This window comes from Cryptomeria japonica, chromosome 6 (assembly GCF_030272615.1).
Source record: "Cryptomeria japonica chromosome 6, Sugi_1.0, whole genome shotgun sequence".
Lineage (NCBI taxonomy): Eukaryota > Viridiplantae > Streptophyta > Pinopsida > Cupressales > Cupressaceae > Cryptomeria > Cryptomeria japonica.
In genome coordinates this window covers 40466280-40487120 of record NC_081410.1, presented here as the reverse complement: position 1 = coordinate 40487120, position 20841 = coordinate 40466280, and the positions used below count along the sequence as shown (strand labels likewise).

At 39.8% G+C, this 20841-nt stretch overlaps 1 protein-coding gene across 1 annotated transcript in view; it reads right to left on the bottom strand.

Moving 5' to 3' along the window:
* LOC131072132 (clathrin interactor EPSIN 2) overlaps positions 1–20841 on the bottom strand; it is a 66103-nt gene that overhangs the window by 26381 nt on the left and 18881 nt on the right. The window contains exons 4-8 of the mRNA XM_058008199.2: positions 1321–1400; positions 1134–1212; positions 798–881; positions 460–605; positions 19–339 (exon numbers count right to left, since the gene is read on the bottom strand). Of these exons, the coding sequence (XP_057864182.2) occupies positions 19–339; positions 460–605; positions 798–881; positions 1134–1212; positions 1321–1400 (710 nt within the window). The remainder of the gene's footprint in view (positions 1–18; positions 340–459; positions 606–797; positions 882–1133; positions 1213–1320; positions 1401–20841) is intronic.

The following is a 20841-nucleotide window of genomic DNA, read 5'->3' as shown; positions in this document are numbered from 1 at the left end:
AATGCAACAGAAATGCACCTTGAAAAAGAGTTATCCTCATCATAATACTCCTTTTTAGGGCCAAATCTATCATCTTCGTGGTCCCTGATTCTTGCAAAGTCATCATCTTCATATTTATCTGTACTTTTGCTGTGGAGAGCACCACCATCTTGGCCATTAAGATCTCGGTCTTTGTACTTGTTAGCATTAACATCTTTTCTTTGCCTAGGACTATCATCAGATTTGCCACCATTCCGACTTCCATAACAATCATCATCATAACGATCACCATTGTATCCACCACCAAACCCTGAGTATGAACTAGGCTTGTATCCTCCAGATGAAGAAAGACCGCCATATCTAAAAAATATAGATTTATGTTGTGTTACATGCATATGGAAAAAAGAATAAGCTCGTTATGCAATAATTGATTTTCTGCAGTTATGTTTGGAAGAAGCCAATGAATACTTAGCCACTTACTTGTCTCTATTGGCTGCCGCCTTTTGTCTCACTTCTCGTATTTTATCTTTGTCATTGATAAGAGAGAGAATATTCTGAGCCTTCTTTCTCACATTGATTCCCTGATCCTTTCCATTTGGTTCAACAAACTCGAAATCTGAAAGTGTCTAATCAATGAAAACTCAAACTATCAATCTCATTGCTAAAACAGCAATCTTAAATATTTTGATAGACCTGCCTAAAGAAATTTACCACGTAGCAGAGAACAGTTCGAGAACCAAATCTACAAGCTAATTAATTTTAGTTGGCTGCTGTAAGTTTCCAAGCCAGCAAAAAAGTAGTCTTGGGAGGTCTTATACCGAGATTTGGAAGGTGTGTTCCAAAAGTTCATCAACAACACGTTCAGATCCATTTGCCACCAGATATTCCAGAACAGTCAATGCCTTGAGATCACAAAAGATGAGTTTCTTAAGATAACATTATACAAATCGGAAAGTGCCATAAGATGAGAACAAAATCAATTTTGTTGTTTTGACAAAAGCATGAAAACAGAAACACTTTAATTGCTAAAAAAATGTAAAAACAATTACAAATGTCAGCTCAGGCCAGTCAAATACAGTGATTGACTTCTGGCATGGGCCAAGTAAATGCAGCTTGAAATTACTAACTGCCAGAGGAGGAGCAGAGCAGCCTACCTTGTAAACATGACGCCAGTTTCTGCTAGTTTCACTAACCCTTTTCCAGAGAGCACCCATAACCAACTGGCTTTCATTGCTGCATCAAATACAAATTGCTTTATCCATTATTTTTTGGATGATTGCCAAGAAGAAATGTAATTCTGTGTGAGAGTTCTCATGCAAAATGCTGAAAAGATTATCTTACAAATTTTTTGTAGCCTGAGCAATCTCAGCCATAACTGTCCCATGTGGACCCCAAGGTTCATCGCTTGTTGCATCAAGTACCTAGAAAATAAAGAAAGTGATCAACAAGTGTCTACTTTGAAATGCCAGACAAAAAGATATCATCAGAGATTTAGCTAAAAATGCACAAGTTTCTCTCAACTAAAAAGTATCTTCTTAAATCCATGCCGTTAAGAGATCCCATTTCAATTTCAAGTTGTTGTGGACTGTTATTTGCCATTTGAAATTTCAATTGCTTTCAAAATGGTACTCGTTCATTTGTCACAACCCGCACTCAGGTTGGAAGAGGAATTGCACATAAAGGTTGACTGTATTTCTTTTTTTAATTTGTGTCCCTCTATTAGAAAATCCTCATTATGTTCTAAAGAATCCATGTGATAGGTATTTATTACATCATTACCTAGAAAAATGCTATTGATTAGGATTGTGCTGTACTTGTCACCTAAGTTTTTTGTATAAGCAGATTTGCAACATCTCATTATATGCATGATTATTTAATAACTATTATTCTGCTTGTTTTGTTCTTAGTTTGTACTCGAAAAGTGTTCCCAATGATAGAAAAAAGTCATATAAAATGCAGTCAATAAATAACAGAAAACAGTCATATAAATATTAAACAATTACAATACTTTTTTATAAATATTTAACAATTACAATTTATCAGCAGAGATATTTGAAAATTCTACCAACCTGTTTTCACTTAATCCAAGAAAGGACATCAACAGAAAGTCTGTTGACTTGAGTGTCTTCAACTAAAATTATACAAAATAACAACAAAACCAGATTTTCTGTGTTGACATCACAATATACATTATAATTTCCATTCTTCGTCATAACCAAGGAACCTAAAGTAGCAAGGAGTAGGCCAACCTACCGATCTTATACAAAGCGAGATACTCAATGTAAATTCAACTTAATTCATAATATTTAAATATATACAATATACCTGAAATGCAAGGTGCCAGTGAAATCTGATCCACTAAGTATTCTGCAAGGTCAAAATCACTGTTGCATTTTATAATGACTGAAAGGATGATGAAACTACTAATATAGATCAACCAACAAGTTACGGTCACCTATACCTTGACCTGATACACATGCTTTTAGAGCTGCTAAGCAAGGAGTGTTCAATTTCTCAGGTTTGTTACATCACCTTCATTACTAAAGCACATCCAGCCATCTATGAGTTGGGTAGAACTGATTTAGTCATCAATCTGCTGCCATTATTGTTTAAGACCAATTACAAATGTCAAACAACTGCTTCTTGAGTAACTTGACTATTTCCAAACTAATAAGGAACCTCTCTAACAGTGACAATAAGCTATATGCAACAAAAGAACATAAATTAGAAAGGAAAAATGCCTAGACTCAACCTAATTCCTCGAGTCCATCCACCATGGTCCATCTACATAACACCTCCTCAGGGAACCAGAGGAAGTTCTCCATTTGACAACAGGGTCAACTTATTTCAACTTCATATCCATATAACAAGGGTTTACAATTTCTTGGAGTTCTGTCAACAGTCCTAAATATTTGCCATGTCTCATATCAATCATAATCAAAATTATAAAGATTTTAAAGAACAATTGCATTCCCAGGAAGTTTTCTAAACAGCTGCCACCAATACCCTTCTCCTAAAAGCCTCGTGCAATCAAATACTGATCAATCTTGATCTACCAAGCCCTGGGGGCTTGTTTTAGGCCATAAAGAGCCTTCACCAATCTTCATACCTAGTTCTCTTTTCCTGAAACCTTGAAACCTTGAGGTTGCGTCATGTAGACCTCTTCCTCAAGTCACCATTGAGGAAGGCACTCTTTACGTCCATCTGATGGACCTTCCAGCCAAACTGTGCTACAATGGCTAGAACTAGTTGGATGGTGCTCATCTTTGCTATAGGAGCAAAGGTTTCCTCATAATCAACACATTCTCACTGTGAAAAGCCTTTAGCTACCAACTGAGCCCTATACTTTGGTTTGCCATTTTTTTCCGCAAACTATTTTTGCTCCTATGTGTTCAATAATAGTTAATTATGTAATAAAAGAAGAATCTCAAATAATGCTTAATGTTGTTCTCATTTGCAAGGTTCCTAATTTTTAATATTAGTAATTACCTTAGTATTCTCACTGGTCAATTGGGATCAGATCAACCTAATTTAAGATCCTAGCCAAGCATTACAGAAATGGTATTCAATGATAATCAATATGAATATTAAGTAATACTGAAAGGAATGTTCAATAATAGTTAATGATGTGATCAAAGGAGAATCTTGAATAATACTCAATGGTGTTTTCATTTGCAAGGTTCCAAATTTCTAGTATTAGTAACTACATTAGTATCCCCATTGGTCAACTATGATCAAGTTGACCTAGTTACAGATCCTACAAAAGTATTACAAATATTGACAGCTCTATTAGTATGTCATCATTCAATTACTATTGAACCAACTTGGTCAAATAATTCACCTCTCCCAACTTGGTCAAAGACATTGACCTATTATATTATATTAGTATAACCAATATAATGTTAAGGACAACGCTACCATTTTTGTAGTTCTATCCTGATTAATCTCATACCTTGAGCGTATAGAAGTATAAATATTTAATAATTGAAATTTTGGGTTATGAGATCATTGCAGATGTTGGTGGTCAATCACTAGCAACTGATTTCTAGCAATTTAAAACACTAGACTTATACAGTTTTGAATTCCTTAGAAGCTAAAGAGAAATCTGTACACAGTACGCAAGATCAAACACCAATTGTACTAGCAGTTTAAAATCCTAAACCAGCTAGGAAACAAACCTATGACCTCCCAAGTGCATCTGTCAGTGAACCACAAGCCTTTGACAGGTCCCTTTTTCTAGAAAATGGATTGCAAAACCCACTCCAACAAGCTCACCTAGACTCTGATATCATTTGGTAAAATAGACACCTTCTAAACAACTGCAAGGAGATGAAACTTTCTAGAAAGCTGTTGAAATATTAACAGCAAAGCACAAAAACTGTGTGTGGTATATAAGATTATCTTGAGTGATAAATCACTAGGCTTCCATAGCAACACCCCAGTTTCACAATTCAAGTCATCACAAGAAATGTTAAGGGTCAGATACAGCTTAAATATCACATCCACCTCTAGCTCTGGCTTACCCCAAAGGACACAAATGGTTGTAGATACCCAAGGACTTCGTTGGAAGAGATACCCCTTAGTGTTGTCATCAAAGCCAAAGTCTACCTAGAACTAGGAAATTAACAATTAAAAACCAATGTTTCTCTAAGTTCAAGATGAGGGGATCTAATTCAAGGAGAGAAAATTGTTTTCATGATTTTGGGGATGGTGGGGGCATAGCTATTAAAATGATATATAAATATATAATGTTGAATTATTTAAATACAGAGAAGTTAAAAATGCCTTACAATAAATTAAACTAAATGAATTTTTAAAATGTGAACATTTAAGTATATCTACCATAAACAGGAGCCAATAAAATGTCAATGTGAAACAGAATCAATAATGATTTTGGTAAATTCAACTTGATAGCATATGTTTGTCTAGTCTCGAAAACCATTTCAGAGCCTAGGTTGAAAACCCATGAACAGCTCTCTACAAAAGGATCTAGATGAAGTTATATGAATGCACAGAAGATTTTGTGAGAGAAAATTGTGTAAAGAGAGAGAGAGAGATATAGAACTGGAACAGTAAATGTATTTTTATTTATCTATTCATAATTTACATGGCATACCCTTGGGAAAGATGTATAACTACCATCTTTTGCTATCTACCTATCTATCTTTATATATCCATCTATGTTACAGATATGCATGTGTGTGTGTGTGTCATTAAGGCTGAGTGTTGTCATAAGATTTGAGCCATTCCTATGGAAATGGAACCATTTTCATGTGTGACTCACCATCTCCAACAGTTGTCTGACTGGTGGTCATGAGATGTGCTGATAGATGGCATGGCAGAGCACAAGCCTCAAGAACGCAACCTAGATTACTACAAGGACTTCACAATTCGATGTCTTAAGTATAAAGCTCAAAACGGTGTGGTGATATGCGGTGTGAGTTAGAGTTTGCAGTTGGCCTGAAGCTGTATTGGACCTTGCTGATGTTAATGTTTTGTAGCAGCAGAGACATCATTATACCTGCGATGGTTGTGCAAACTCCTTGTTGATGAACTCCTTGTTCTCAAGCTTTCTCAGTTCGGCTATGTTAAGCCATTCCTTCATTCTTCTACTTCTTTCATGAGCCTTGCTGTTCGGTTCTATTTTTCTATGGTTTCTCACGTTTTTTTGTCTTTGATGCTTCAAAGATAATTGAAGGTGAAACGGCTCTCTATGATAACTGTCACCGTCCATATTGAATTGCTAGTGTCATCGTGTTTCAAGCTTGTATGGGAATTTCGTGCTTGCTGGCAATGATCTAGTTGGGAGTGTCTTCTATCATTATTGGAATTCATTTTATCCGGCAAGAGGTTCAATTAAGACAATGAACATATGGATCTTTATGTTGACGGAACATGGAACGGCGCGGGTTGTAACTCGTTGATGTGTTTTTTATGCACACGCGAACACAGAATAAAATACCAAGGTATCTTATCCTCTCTTGAACAAAGTCTCTCATATGCTATGCTTTGCGATCAAATGAGAAAACTCCAAGGTTACGAAATGTCAGGTCTTGACGTGTGGATAAGTTTAGTGGTTTGATGTGATAATGCTGGAATCACAAGGGGACTTACGTTGTACATGAATGCTCAATCTTATCATGGATCAGGATAAGTATGTCGATAACTTAGGATTTGGCAATGAAGCTCCGGACTTAATTCTTACTAAAAAATGAGCAAAAGGAATAGGGTTCAGGAAATCTATTCTAAGCCTAGGAATGTAGGAAATGATGAATGGATCTGGTGGAATCAAACCAGGCAAGGTCTCACAATTAGGTATTGACACAAGCTTAGTGCAATCATCTAAGGTATACTTAAAGATTTTCAGGCTATCACCATCAAACGTTGACACCATCCAAGTTGATGCTTGTCAAGGGACGCGTAACAGTTGAAGTTAAGCTTACTTAAAATTCCAGTTGACCACACAAGGCGCACTTACCAGCGGCAAGAGGCTAGTGGTATGGATTGAGGATTCCACACAAATGAATTCAACAAATCTTTCACTCAATCTAACATACATGAAAATAAATTCTAATCTAACTTGGAGGAATTGAGAACCATGAATGCAAATACAACACTTGAAGAGCAAAATCACCAACAATTGAACAATGATTATGATTCAAATAGTTGCAGCAGATACCAACAATTCTACAAAAACTCTCTCTTGCAATGAGAGACAATGAGGTTTATATAGAGCCCCAAAAGAGATGAATGGCTTAGATTGATTCAAGATCAACGGCCAAGATTACAAGATAAAACCTTAATTAGGGTTTGTACAACCACCATTACATTGGCCAATAAGAAACGAGGGTAGATAAGATAAATAATATTTGATGTAGCCCATGTGTCACCTATTCCCTCCTTGAATGAATGTTGACTTGGTACCCTTTGATTGAACGAATGGTGACTAGGATGCCACCGCAGCTTGCCTTATAAACTTAACCAATTTGCCTTGTACATTCTTCATCTTCACAATGTTTGGAATCCTTTATGATACTTTGCATTCCATCCTTATGTTTAGGAATTCCATGAACTATTCCCTCCTTATGTTTGGAAAATTTCCCAACCTTCCTTGGCGCTCTTTGATGTTGGAATTCCTTGATGTAGTTCTGGATTTCTTGGTGTAAAATCCTTTGTGTCCATTTCTTGAACTTGTTTTCCTTCATTTGTTCACCATCAAAGTGAAGTCTTCTTCATGATTGATCTAGTCCTCATCTTCACCTTCTGGAATCTCTATCTGGAAATCCCCATCCAATCTTTGAAGTATTGATCTTCCTTATCCTCATTGCGTGCATCCTCCTTCAACTCAAGCCCTGATCATCGTACTTCCTTTCCTCATAACAGTCCTGCAAAACAAACAAGCATTGAATCAAACACCCATGTGATAAACTTGATTTCAACCTTGGTGGGAAATCCATCCACATATGGACTGATCATTCCTCAAAACCATCCGCATTATCCTTGTCTATTCTTCACTTGGTGGAAATTTGATGCCTTTCTGGACAACTTCCTTCCTTTGTAATTCCGCCCTGCAGTGGAAATCCGACCCTCATCCAGACTCACTGTCCTTGAAAATCTTGTGTTGACTGGATCACCATTCCATGGAGCGGAAATCCGAACACCATCAGGACTTTGTTCCTGACATTTGTCCCAACATGTGATAGGTAGTCTTAGAAAATTGTAACACCAACTTTGGAAAATATGAAGGTCGGGATTGAAATCTGGAAAAATCTCTTCAAAAAAACCAATTTTCAGACTTAGGATAAGTCTGATCATAATTGCTAAGTCTTAAGGCATCCATGTAAACTCAGAAAATCAAGTATTTGGAGCCCAAAAATGAATGTCCGGGTCTGGAAATATCACTTGGAGGTCTGAAAAAACTCAGAAAGTGACTGGTTTTTTATATCAAAGTTGTAATAAAAGTCTGATTTTCTGAGGACAAAGTCTGAATATGCCCTCCAATGTCTAAAAATACTCAGAAAATGGTGTATTGAAGTCTGATTTTTTTATTCTTAAGTCTGAATACGCCCTCTAAAAGTCTGAAAATGGCTCCAAAAAGTCTGAAGACACTCTGAAAATGATGAATATCAATGGCTGAAAGTGGTCACAGCCATGTCACATGCTTGCATTTAAATTATTTTGACCTTCAAAACTCAGAAATGGTCACATCTGGGCACAACTATGTGGCTGGAAATGAAGTTTCAGTCTGAAGACAACCTGGTATACTCAGAAAAATGTCAAAAATGGTGCCCGGAAGTATAGCCCAAAAATGAATGTCCGGGTCTGGAAATATCACTTGGAGGTCTGAAAAAACTCAGAAAGTGACTGGTTTTTTATATCAAAGTTGTAATAAAAGTCTGATTTTCTGAGGACAAAGTCTGAATACGCCCTCCAATGTCTAAAAATACTCAGAAAATGGTGTATTGAAGTCTGATTTTTTTATTCTTAAGTCTGAATACGCCCTCTAAAAGTCTGAAAATGGCTCCAAAAAGTCTGAAGACACTCTGAAAATGATGAATATCAATGGCTGGAAGTGGTCACAGCCATGTCACATGCTTGCATTTAAATTATTTTGACCTTCAAAACTCAGAAATGGTCACATCTGGGCACAACTATGTGGCTGGAAATGAAGTTTCAGTCTGAAGACAACCTGGTATACTCAGAAAAATGTCAAAAATGGTGCCCAGAAGTATACCACAATTCTGAAAATGCTTGGAAAAGGGTGTGGAAAAGTCTGATTTTTAGTTCTTAAAGTCTGAAGACACCCTTCCAAGCTCCAACAATGGCTGCCCAAATGTCTGAAGACAACCTGCAACTTTAATAAATCAGTCATTTAAACCTGTCGCAGTCATAGGAAACACCTGTATTTGATGAATTTCACCTTCCCAAAGTGAAGTTTGTCAAATCTGGACACAAACAAAGGGCTGGTAAAAAAAAATCTAAGTCTGAAGACAAATCTGAAAATGGAGTTTCAAACTTAGATCAGCAATGGAAGCTCCACCAAATGCCCAAAAAACTCATAAGAAATGACGCCCAAGTAAAATTTTCCAAGTTGGCAAGTGGCTGGAAATGAAAATCAGTCTGAAGACAACCTGCAACTATGGAGTTTCAGACTGTAACAACAATGGCAGCCCTTGAAAATGCACTGAAAACTCTTCCAAACAGCCCTTAACCAAAATCACCTTAGTGTGGATGAGCTGGGCAATGAAGAATAATTCTGAAAATGAGTTCCCAACCAACAATGGAGATCAAATCACTCCTAGCAATGGTGCCCAGCAAGGTCTGAAAATAATGGCAGCCCCTTAACACTCAAAAATATCACCAAAATTCATCAAGATATGGAGGAATCAGCCTCCCAAATAAAATCGCCCAACTTCAGCCATGGCGCCACCTCCCAAATCTGGAAATTACTCTCAAAAACTTGCTCCAATGGCTGCCAAAAAATATCGCCCAGCTGGGAATAGGCAAAAAATGAACAACAAAACTAACTTTCAGCTCCAAATGTGTCAAGTAGACACTTCACCAAAATCGCCCAGCTGGAGAAAATCAAATCAGCAACTTAGCAATCACACTCAGCAAATATAATGATATTTTAATGCTAGTCACCTCTCTTTAAACATGTTTTCACCTTGAGTTTTCATCACACAAGTAATGTGGGATAAACACTTGCTTATATACTTGTTTGGTAAAACTAACTTGCTTCTAGAAGGTTTAAATATTAAATGATTATTGCAAGTTATTTAATTTTGCTTTTAAAATTTTAAATAATCCTTAATCATCATTTAAAAACAATTAAATGGGGCTCACTTATTAAATATTTCGATTTAAGTCCAAATTGAGCCTCCAGGGGAAAATCGACTTTAGTTGGGATTTTAAAAATCCCTTTAAAAATCATTAAGTGTCAAAAATTTCCCCATAAGGGAAAATCGACCTTAAGCTTGGATAAAAATCCATGCTCAAATTTCATCAAAATGCACATAAAACACTCCAGGGGAAAATCAATGGCAGTCTAGACACAAAATCCACACTCCAAATTCACTTTACTTGCAAAAAATACTCCCTGGTGGAAATTCGACCTCAGTCTGGATGAAACTCTGGACTTAAAACTCGTCATATTGCTCCCAGTGGAAAATCGACTTGGGCATGGACTGAGAGTCTGCACAAAAATGCGCACTAACTTGTCACAAAACAGCCTGGTGGAAAATTGATCCAGGCATGGAATCATCCTCAACTTCATCCGCACTATAGTCTACACTCCAGTCCGCACTCCTGGTGGAAAATCGATGGCAGTCTGGAAAAATCCTGACACTTAACCAAATTTTAGCTCTTCTAGGGGAAAAACAACCTAGGCATGGATAAATAGTGGTGGAAAATCATAGCCAGTATGGATTTCAGGGGAAACCCATGTGTAGTGTGGATTTTGAGTGGGGGAAAAGGGTGGGTAGTCTGGAATATGAGGGGAAAAGCACCTCTAGCATGGAATTTGACCTTTTAACCCTTGGAATATGGATTTCCCTTAGGAATTTGACATTTTAACCACTCAAAATCACTTAGAAACTTCAAAATTAGACTGGACTTGGGCAAATTTTCCAAACTATTGGGCGAAACGCTAGGAAAAAATTGGGATAAAGTGCGAAATCAACTTAAATAATACCTTAGGAGCGAGAAAACAACTCCAAAAGGTCTCGGAATACCTTGGCACTTTAAAATCACTGATGCGCGTGTTTAAAACACGTTAACGCTCAAAAGGTCAACACTTAGGCAAAATTTAGGATCATTAAAATATCAACGTTAGCAACTTGATCCTATAACTTCAAAAACCCTAGACGGCACTAGGCAAACACTAGGAAACTAGGCAAAACTTCTACTCTAAAAAGCGAAAAGTGGGGGTCCCCATTTGCAAAGGGGCGATGTGTGAAGACGTCACAGCATAACTGTCGTTAAGCATTTAGCGTGCATCAAGCATTGGCTTTTCAGTTACCTTCGATATAGACATTATGGACAATGTCTAGTCTTTGCACAAGAGAGTTAGCGTGTGGTGATTATTCAAGAGAAGTCTGGATGAGACAATATTGTATCTGTAACTGTGATCATCGGGTTTGTGAATTTTTATAGCATCTGCTTTAGTAATCTTTGTATCTGCTTCTGTCACTTTGTATATGATCAGTGTATGATCATTTCTTGATGTGTTAATCATTATTTCTAGTATCTATGAGATATATAATGTGTTGCGTGTATTGTAGAAGTTAGCAGGCTTTGCTTGAACAATTAAAAGACTTCTCTTGTTGATTGTTAAGTGTTAACAATCCTAATTAGATTATCTCCTAATTAAGCTTGAGAACATTGTATTCAGATTTGTGCATTCAATAAAGGATCATTTTTGGTGTGGTTGGGGTTTTCACCCTCAAGTGGAGAGTTTTCCCAGGATAAATAATTGTGCAATTTGTTCTTGTGTGATTTTGAGTTTCAGAATATTGGTTCTATGCTTTTCTGGTTCTAAATTTAACATGGTATCAGAGCGGGTTTAAAGAAAAAGATGCAGAACCAGAACGCTTAGCTTTGAAATGTTCTTTACTTGTCTCCTAGCTTGTTTATTTCAGCTTTCAACAATGGTGAATGGACTCAAAGTTGAAGACAAGTTGGATGGTGCATCCAATTTTACCTCATGGATATTCAGAGTCCTAATTGCGCTTGAAGAGAATGATCTTCTCAACTACGTGACGTCTGATATAGCTGAACCTTCTGATGACACTAAAAAAGCTCAATGGAGAAAGAACATTATCATGGCAAGAAAGATTTTGATTGATTTTGTTAAGGATCACGTGGTACCTGTTATATCCAAGTTGAATTCAGCCAAAGAGATGTTTGAGTGTCTTCAAAGCTTGTATGAATTCAACACTAGTAGAGCTCTAGCCTTGAGACGTCAACTCCTTCATATTAAAATGGCTAGAGGTGAATCTGTTGTTTCTTTCTTTATGAAGATTACAGAATTGAAGGATCAGCTCGATGCTATTGGAGATTCTATTGAGGACAAAGACCTGGTTATGTTGGCCATGAATGGCCTTCCTCACTCTTGGGAATCCTTCATTCAAGGAATTAGTGGAAGAGATGAACTACCCAAGTTTGATTGGTGGAGAGCTGATTTTATTCAGGAGGAATGCAGATTAGAGGCAAGAGGAAATGGGCGAAAATCTCACCGTCAAGAAGATCATGGCCTTGCTGCCCATACTTCTAAAAGGAAAGGAAGGAAAGGAAATTTCAAGAGATACAAAGATAGGAATTCTGATTCAGCCCCTGAACCTAAGAAAAAGAAGGATCTCTCAAGGATTCAGTGTTTCAGATGTGACAAGTTTGATCACTTTGCTAGAGATTGTTCAACAAGACCCAAGCATCAAGTTGTTACTACAAATGTTGAAAATGCTCCTCCTCATAGAGAATCGAGTGAAATTTCAGAGGGGTTTCTTATTAATATCTGCTCTTTCAAGTAATGTTCCTACTGATAGTGATACTTGGCTGATTGACAATGGAGCTTCTCACCATATTACATGTTACCGTAAGCATCTCTCTAACCTGATAGAAAAGGATACTCATTTACAAGTTACTATTGGTGATGATGCTTGTTATTCTGTGAAAGGTGCTGGATCTACATCTTTTCATTTAGATTCAGGAATTCCTCTTCATCTGAGCGATGTGCTGCTTATTCCTGGAATCAAGAGAAATCTGATTTCTATTTCAGCGTTGGAAGATGAAGGATACCAAGTTGCATTTGCTGAAGGCAAAGTTCTTGCATGGAAGAAGAACACTAGCATTAAGTTAGCTAGTGAAATTGGTGTTTGTCATGAGAGCCTTTATAGACTTTTAGCCCGTCCTATTCAAGCCTTAGCACATGATTCCATGGCTACTACTGAGTTGTGACATAAAAGATTCGCTCATCTAAATTTCAGAGCTCTTTCCTCCATGGAGAAGATGGTCGTTGGTCTTCCTAAGCTCAATCAAGAACACAATGGTGTCTGCAAAGGTTGTGCTCTAGGTAAGAACATTAAAAGTCCTTTTCACTCTAGTGAAAGTAGAGCAAAAGGAATCTTAGAGCTGATTCATTCTGACTTGTGCGGTCCTATGTCTGTTGCTTCTTTAAGTGGTTTTTGGTACTATGTTACTTTTATTGATGACTTCTCACGTAAGACTTGGATTTATTTTCTGAAAACTAAAGAGTCTAATGAAGTGTTGTCTAGATTTAAAGAGTTCAAAGCTCTAGTAGAGAATTTGTCTCACAAGAGGATCAAAGTTTTAAGGTCTGACAATGGGGGTGAATATACTTCTGGTGTGTTTCAAAATTTCTGTATTGAAGCTGGGATTGAGAGGGAGTTTTGTGTCCCCTATAACCCACAACAAAATGGTGTTGCAGAAAGAAATAACAGGTCTATTGTTGAGGTAACCAAAGCCATGATTCGTGATCAAGGCCTTCAAACCTTTCTTTGGGTAGAAGCTTGCAGGACAGTTGTTTATGTTCAAAATCATAGTCCTCATCAAATTCTAGACATTATGACTCCTGAAGAAGCATTCACAGGTATTAAACCAAAAGTTAGTCATCTCAGAATTTTTGGGTGTCCAATTTACATTCATGTATCTAAAGATAAAAGGTCTAAGTTAGAACCTTCAGGCAAGAAGGGAATTTTTGTTGGTTACAATGAATCTTCAAAAGCTTACAGAGTCTACATTCTGAGTCAAAAGCAGATTGAAATCAGCAGAGATGTGTAAAATTCCTTGCTAATAATTTATTACACATAATGCATATATTCAAATTATACAGAAAATGACCCCAGACGATGTGTATGATTAGTTTATGCAGTGGAATACTATGTGTATATGGTGAAAATGGATAGCAATAAACAACAATATTGAAAGACTAAAATGGATTCAACCACCAAACCCTAGCCTAACAATGAACAAAGATCCACCATAACATATGAAGATAACCTAAGACAATGCAAAATAACTCAAAAAATCAAAAAGATTATACCATCACATGTCCACTAGGGTTTTTGATCTCCATTCTTCCTATCTCCATTGATCTTGTTTGATATGCTTGCTCTCAGATTTTTGTATGCACAAGAGCTCAACAAAGAACGGAATGTGGTTGCAAGTAGGATCGTAGTGTAGCCAAGTCCTCCAAAATTAGTCATTAGGGTTCTGGTAATGAAGAAAGCATCTCCTTAAATAGAAGACACAATAGAAAATGGAGGGTTAAGATTGAGAGGTGTAAAAAGAGAGGTCGGCTAGGATTAGAGGGTAGGTATAAGAAATACCAAAATAATGAAAGGGGTAGGTAGTGTAGGAAATAAGAGATGAATGACATGTGTCATGTGTAGAAAAGGTTAATGAATTAATTAAATAAATAAAGATTTATTTAATTAATAGAAGAAGTAGGGCAATTAAATAAATAAAATATTTATTTAATTTAGGAAAGGGATAATTTAAATAAATAACTGTATTTATTTAAATGAGAAATAAGGCTAGAAGAGGATAAATGAATTAATTAAATAAATAAAGATTTATTTAATTAATAGAAGAATTAAGCTAAAGTAATTAAATAAATAAAATATTTATTTAATTAGACATGACAATTTTAGGTGTCTACATTTTGCCCCTCTTTGAGACAATGCGGCTTGTCGCGTTGTTTCAAAGAAGATAAGCTGAACTGATACAGAGTTGCCCCAGGATGGGAATGATATGCCCCCTCGAGAGATTGGATGAAAAAGTCTGGAAAGATTGCAGACAATCTCGCGATAAGAAAGATGGGAAAGAATGGGCTGATTGGATAATGTGACAAAATCACAGGATGAAGAATACTGACTCGGGAAAATGAAGGGCAGGGCTAGGGTAGGCTATAAGATAAACCACGGGCAAAAGACATCCTCATTGTCATTCACACCCTTACGAGATCACAGTGCAGAGCGAGAAAAGAGCAGCAGCAGTCAGCAGCGATGGCATTCGTTCATAGATTCGATCGTGTCCGCCGATTCCAGCGACCAGCCGATGCAGGAGAGCCAGTAAGTACCCGAAAACCTCCTCGTACTTTCACGCATTTCAAGTTTTGTCATTAATGCATGTTTAGGAGCAATAAATGCGCTAGAAATAGGGTAGTTTAAAAGTGCAAAAACGCGCAACCGCGTCTGTGTCAGCGCCAGGCGCGTCTGTGTCCAACAGGCGCGTCTGTGTCGGGTCCAGGCGCGTCTGTGCCTGGAACCGCGTTTGTGTTGAATGCGGACGCGTTTGTGAAATGTAGTAGCGTCTGTGCTTTTGAATAGCGTTTATGTCATGCAGGGACGTCTGTGTTCCCTGGTCGCGTTTATGTCTGGCATAGGCACGTTTGTGTTTAGAAAGCGCGTCTGTGTTGCAGAGGCGCGTTTATGCAGTCTATAAGCGCGTTTATGAGTTAAAAGCGCGTGTGTGTTGAAAAAGTGCGTTTATGTGTTTAAATGCATAGTTTTAGTCCTTAAGGTCAAATCGGCAGTTCTGTGATGAACATACGCTGTCGATTGGATAAGCTGCTGAGAGGATACACTCAAGCAGGTCCTCTAGGAAGATTAGGATAGATCAAGGCACTTTGTGATGAACAGGGAGCACCAGGATATGCAGCACTTTGTGATGAACAGGGAGTGCGAATGTGAGTGACACTTTGTGATGAACAGGGAATGTCACACACGTAGTACTTTGTGATGAACAGTGAGCACTACTAGGATAAATAGCAACACTTTGTGATGAACAGTGAGTGTCACTAGGGTAGATAGCCATATGCATTTGGGTAGCGAGTAGCATTTTGTGATAAACAGTGAATGCCACGATAACTGACAAGATTGATTTGCTTGACTGCAGGAGTATTTGCCGATGTTGGAGTCACGGGAGAGATTCCCATCGACTCAGAGACTGCGTCCAGAGTTGTCCATCCAGGACATGATTTCCATTGAGGAGATGGGTCTCACATATATGCTCTATGTGCCTGAGTTTCGGGCAAACATGGGGTTGCTGACTGCATTGGCCGAGAGATGGCACTCAGAGACATGCACGTTTCACCTGCCGATGGGTGAGATGACAGTGACACTGGAGGATGTATACAGGATATTACATGTCCCTATTGATGGAGAGTTGATCCCCTACGACCGTGACGATGACAGGGAGGCCTTGAGACGGGTTTTTCAGGATCCTGAGTTGGAGATGAGAGCAGGGCATGTAGCCTGGGACACCATGACTGCCACAGGATTGGCATTGCCGGCAGTTATTGGGGGAGTTATCAGTGGATACCTGTGTCCAGACAGGGCCACACGAGGATTGGCAGTGGGCTGGGGAGGGGCCTTGGAGACGCTGATGGCAGAGCACACTAGGTATGCATGGGGGCCATGTGTCCTAGCACATTTGTACTATGAGCTGCATCAGTTTGTATACCACGGATCAGTGGGGCTGGGCTGCGGTGTGACTCTATTGCAGGTGTGGGCCTATGAGCACCTTCCAGTGACGAGGCCGATTCATTTCAGAGGCAGAGGACAGGGACAGAGTTTTGTTCATTTGTATGCCATGATCACATCCCAGCCTCGGATTGGGAGATTGGAGCACTGGAGGAGAGTCATTGATGACATTGATATGGTGATCTGGAGGCCGTACCTGGGGTGCGAGGAGTGGGGTGACGATGCACTGGAGCTACCCTACACCTTCCGGAGCAGGTACCTGATTGGACGGACGCCCTATATATTAGAGAGACAGCTGGTGGATAGGGTATGCAGGCAGTATGGCCGGATTCAGAGGATGCCCCGAGGCTCGGGTATGTATGCCCGTACTGTTAGAGATCAGGTGCAGTTTGGCCCACTGCTATCTTATGATCAGGCAGTGATGCAGCTAGCAGAGATGATGCCGATGCCATGGGACATGTGGCCAGAGGTAGATGATGCAGGGATGGACGCAGAGTATTCTGCGTACTGGGCAGAGCATCCATTTCCGAGGTTGACAGATCCGGCAGAGCCAGTGGATGGAGAGGTTGGAGGAGATGATGATGAGGGAGGAGGGGATGCAGGTAGGGGCCGGCGGAGGCGGAGGGGAGTGGTGGGAGAGAGACGGGTAGCACCTCGGAGGGAGGGAGGTCAGGAGAGAGCAGCTCCAGTGGTGAGAGGACGGGGTGGACTGCCCCTACAGGTGCCAGCAGCACAGGGTCCCAGAGAGGGACAGAGACAGGTACAGCCAGAGGGACAGAGACAGGTACAGCCACAGGTACCTATACAGGCACAGGGACAGGTGCAGGCAGAGGCACAGGGACAGGCACCTGTAGAGGAGGAGCCACAGGCAGGGGCGGAGAGCAGAGACTCCGAGGAGGATGAGGTGGTGAGGCTGCGGGAGATCTGCCAGGGCCAGGCAGATGAGATTGAGGATTTGGTTCGAGAGAGGAACCACCTCAGGATCAGGGTCCGAGACACAGAGCGGGAGAGGGATCAGGCCATCCAGAGATATACCGAGGCCGAGACAGCTCTGAGGGCAGGTAGGCGGGCAGCAGAGGATGCAGGGGCAGGCTACGCCTATGTTTTGCGAGCGGGAGAGGAGATCGCCTACTGGAGGGATCTATATTATGCAGCCGTGCCAGCAGAGCAGCGGGCTAGGAGCTTCCAGAGGTCGTCGCGCACAGCGACGGCTACGGGAGGGAGCCGCAGGAGACAGGCATCCAGCGGTGGGGTTATGGGGCCTCCACCACCACCAGAGGGACAGGGGGATCCAGGGGCAGGGCCATCTACAGCTCAGACTCCGTCGAGGCGAGGTGGCTCCGAGGGAGGGAGTTCCTCATAGCTATAGTGGGCTCCCATTGTATCAGTAGATGTATCATTGTTGTATTGTAGACACCTGCGGGTGATTCTTTTGTAGCCATATGATTCTTTTGACATCATTGTATTATGACACATTTGATTGATTATATATATGAGATGATTCATCTTTTGCGGCAGCTATATGCATGTGTACCTTGTGTGATGAGATGTTCTTATGTGATGCATGTTTTATGATATGGATGCTTATATGATGCAAGGCCATATATTTTTGTTCTTTTATGTTGTATATGTGATGCATGATGCAAATGAAAATGTATGTGATGCAAATGATTATTTATATAATGAAAATGTGAGATGTGCTAACATGTGTTGTATGCAGGATGTGATGCCATTATAATATCTATATGTATGAAATGCTTATATGTGGTGATGCAGGTGCAACTATATGAAATGCACATGTTTTTGGTGTGTCATTATACTCAGTCATGTGATAGCGGGCTACGCGGACTCGAGAAGGACAATGGAAGTCAATCAAGAAAGGGGGATGGAAGACAGAAGATATGAACGTGAAAGAGCTTCTTGTGCGTTATCATCATTGAGCTTTATTATGGCAGAATAGGTTATGACAATCGAGGCATATGTTCGGCCCAGAAAGTCATTGTACCTGTTTGCATGGAGATAAGACAGTCACAAACAAGGAATGCCCCAGTTCACACTAGACTCACAGTGTCCTCATATCCTTGGACAAGTCATAGCATTACTAAAAGACAATCCACAGACAGCAAATGCAAATAAGTGACGATACCCCATCCTCGCCTTTCTAGTCAAAGACATCGTGGAGATAGAATCTCTAGTCAAAGACATCCCGGAAAAGCTAAAAGACATGTCACCAAAAAGATAAAACCAAAAGAAAACCAAGACTCGACACCAACATCCACTGTAGTCCTCAAGTTTGTGTCTCTTGTCACTTGTTTAAGTCAAATTTTGATTGTGGTCACAATGTTTACTTTCACAAAAAGGATAGATAGCACTGAACCATATGTTGTCTGAGTCTGTTAAAAGATTTGATTTTGTTGAAGCCCATTGTTGCTGCTGTGTTTCCTTGGAAACTGACTGAATCCATGAAACTGATACCTTATTGTGGAGAAGATGGAACTTTATTGCGGATCTGTGATGCAAAATGTTGCTTTATTGCGAATTGTGCGCGGATAGACTGAAGAGAGCTGAAAGAAACTGTATTCCTCGAAACATGTGATGTTCTCAGTTCCACACCCATTACTAGACGCAGGAATTGGCCGTAGTCACAGATAGGATCTGATTTATTATGGATGGAAAGAGAGTGAAAAGGGAGGGTTTATTATGAATGGCTAACCAATCTCGGGTAGATCAATAACAAGCCATGATGGGAATGGGTAAGTTTATTGTGGGTGAATTGGTCGTGATTGTGTGCGAAGTGAAAGAATGAAAGGGAATCCTGAAAGAGGGAGGAGCAAAGTCCCTACGCATGGCGCTGGTGACCCAGTTTTCACCATGGTACTTGCCCAGGGCGCCACCGAAGTGGTTTTCACCGTTGGACGAAATTATTTCTCTTTACTTTTTTGGATTTTGCAATTTTTTTGTTGTCACAAGGCGCCTGTTTGCCAGGTTTTCACCAAGTAACAATTTTTTCGTTTTATAATTTTTTTTTTGTATTTTTGAATTTTTTTTGATTTTTTTTGTATTTTTGCATTAGGATACTCAAAAAGAGCTTATGTGTAGAACCTGCGAAGGTGCATGCTGTTGATAGGATCCTCCAAAGATTCACCTTCTGTAGTTGAGAGCTGATATGCCCCAGATCCATATGCTGCTGTGATGATGTAAGGACCAAGCCAGTTGGGTTCAAATTTGCCCTTCTTTTCTCTATCTTGCTGATTCTTGGGGTTCTCTCTGAGGACTAAGTCACCTACCTCAAATGTGCGAGGCTTGACCTTGTGATTATAACTGCGACTCATTCGTTGTTGGTAAGCCTTGAGATGATTAAAAGCAGTGTGTCGTCGTTCCTCCAACAGTTCTAGTTCTTGTAAGCGAGAGACCCTGTAGTCTTCATCGTTGATTATGTTTCTCAAGGAGACCCGTAAAGAAGGTAACTCGACCTCAATAGGCAAGATGGCTTCAGCACCATAGACAAGTGAGTAAGGTGTAGCTCCTGTAGGTGTGCGGACACTGGTACGATAGGCCCAAAGTGCGGGATTGAGTTGGACATGCCAGTTACGGCCAGCGTCGTCGACTGTCTTTTTAAGTATTTTGAGAATTGTTTTGTTAGACGCCTCAGCTTGGCCATTACCTTGGGGGTAATATGGTGTGGAGAAACGATGAGAGATATGGAATCGCTCACAGAGTTCACGAACATCCTGATTCTTGAAAGGACGCCCGTTGTCGGTAATAATGGAAGTAGGAATCCCGTATCGGCAAATGATGTAGTTCAGGATGAAAGTAGCGATTTGTTTCCCAGTAACTTGCGTGAGAGGCACAGCTTCAATCCACTTTGTGAAATACTCTGTGGCTGTGATAATGAATTTATGTCCGTTGGAAGAAGGAGGGTGAATCTTGCCTATGAGATCGAGTCCCCACTGACAAAAGGGCCAAGGAGATGCAAGTGGCTGTAGTTCTTGTGCTGGTGCGTGTATGAGGTCTCCATGAATTTGACACTGCTTACACTTCTTGACAAACTGATATGCATCTTTTTCCATAGTAGGCCAGTAGTATCCAGTCCTGATGAGTTTCTTGGCCAAGGTAGGACCACTAGTATGCGGACCACATATCCCTTCGTGCACTTCTCGTAACGCAATCTGAGCTTCGTCACTCTCTAAACATCTAAGGAGGGTGCCATCTAGACCTCGTCGGTATAGGATATCAGCTAGGATAACGTATCGGGAGGATTGGCGGATGAAAGTGCGACGTTGGTTGTTCGATAAATCGGGAGGTAAAATGTTGTCGCGAAGGTATGTGAATATGGAACCATATAACTGGGATTCAAGAC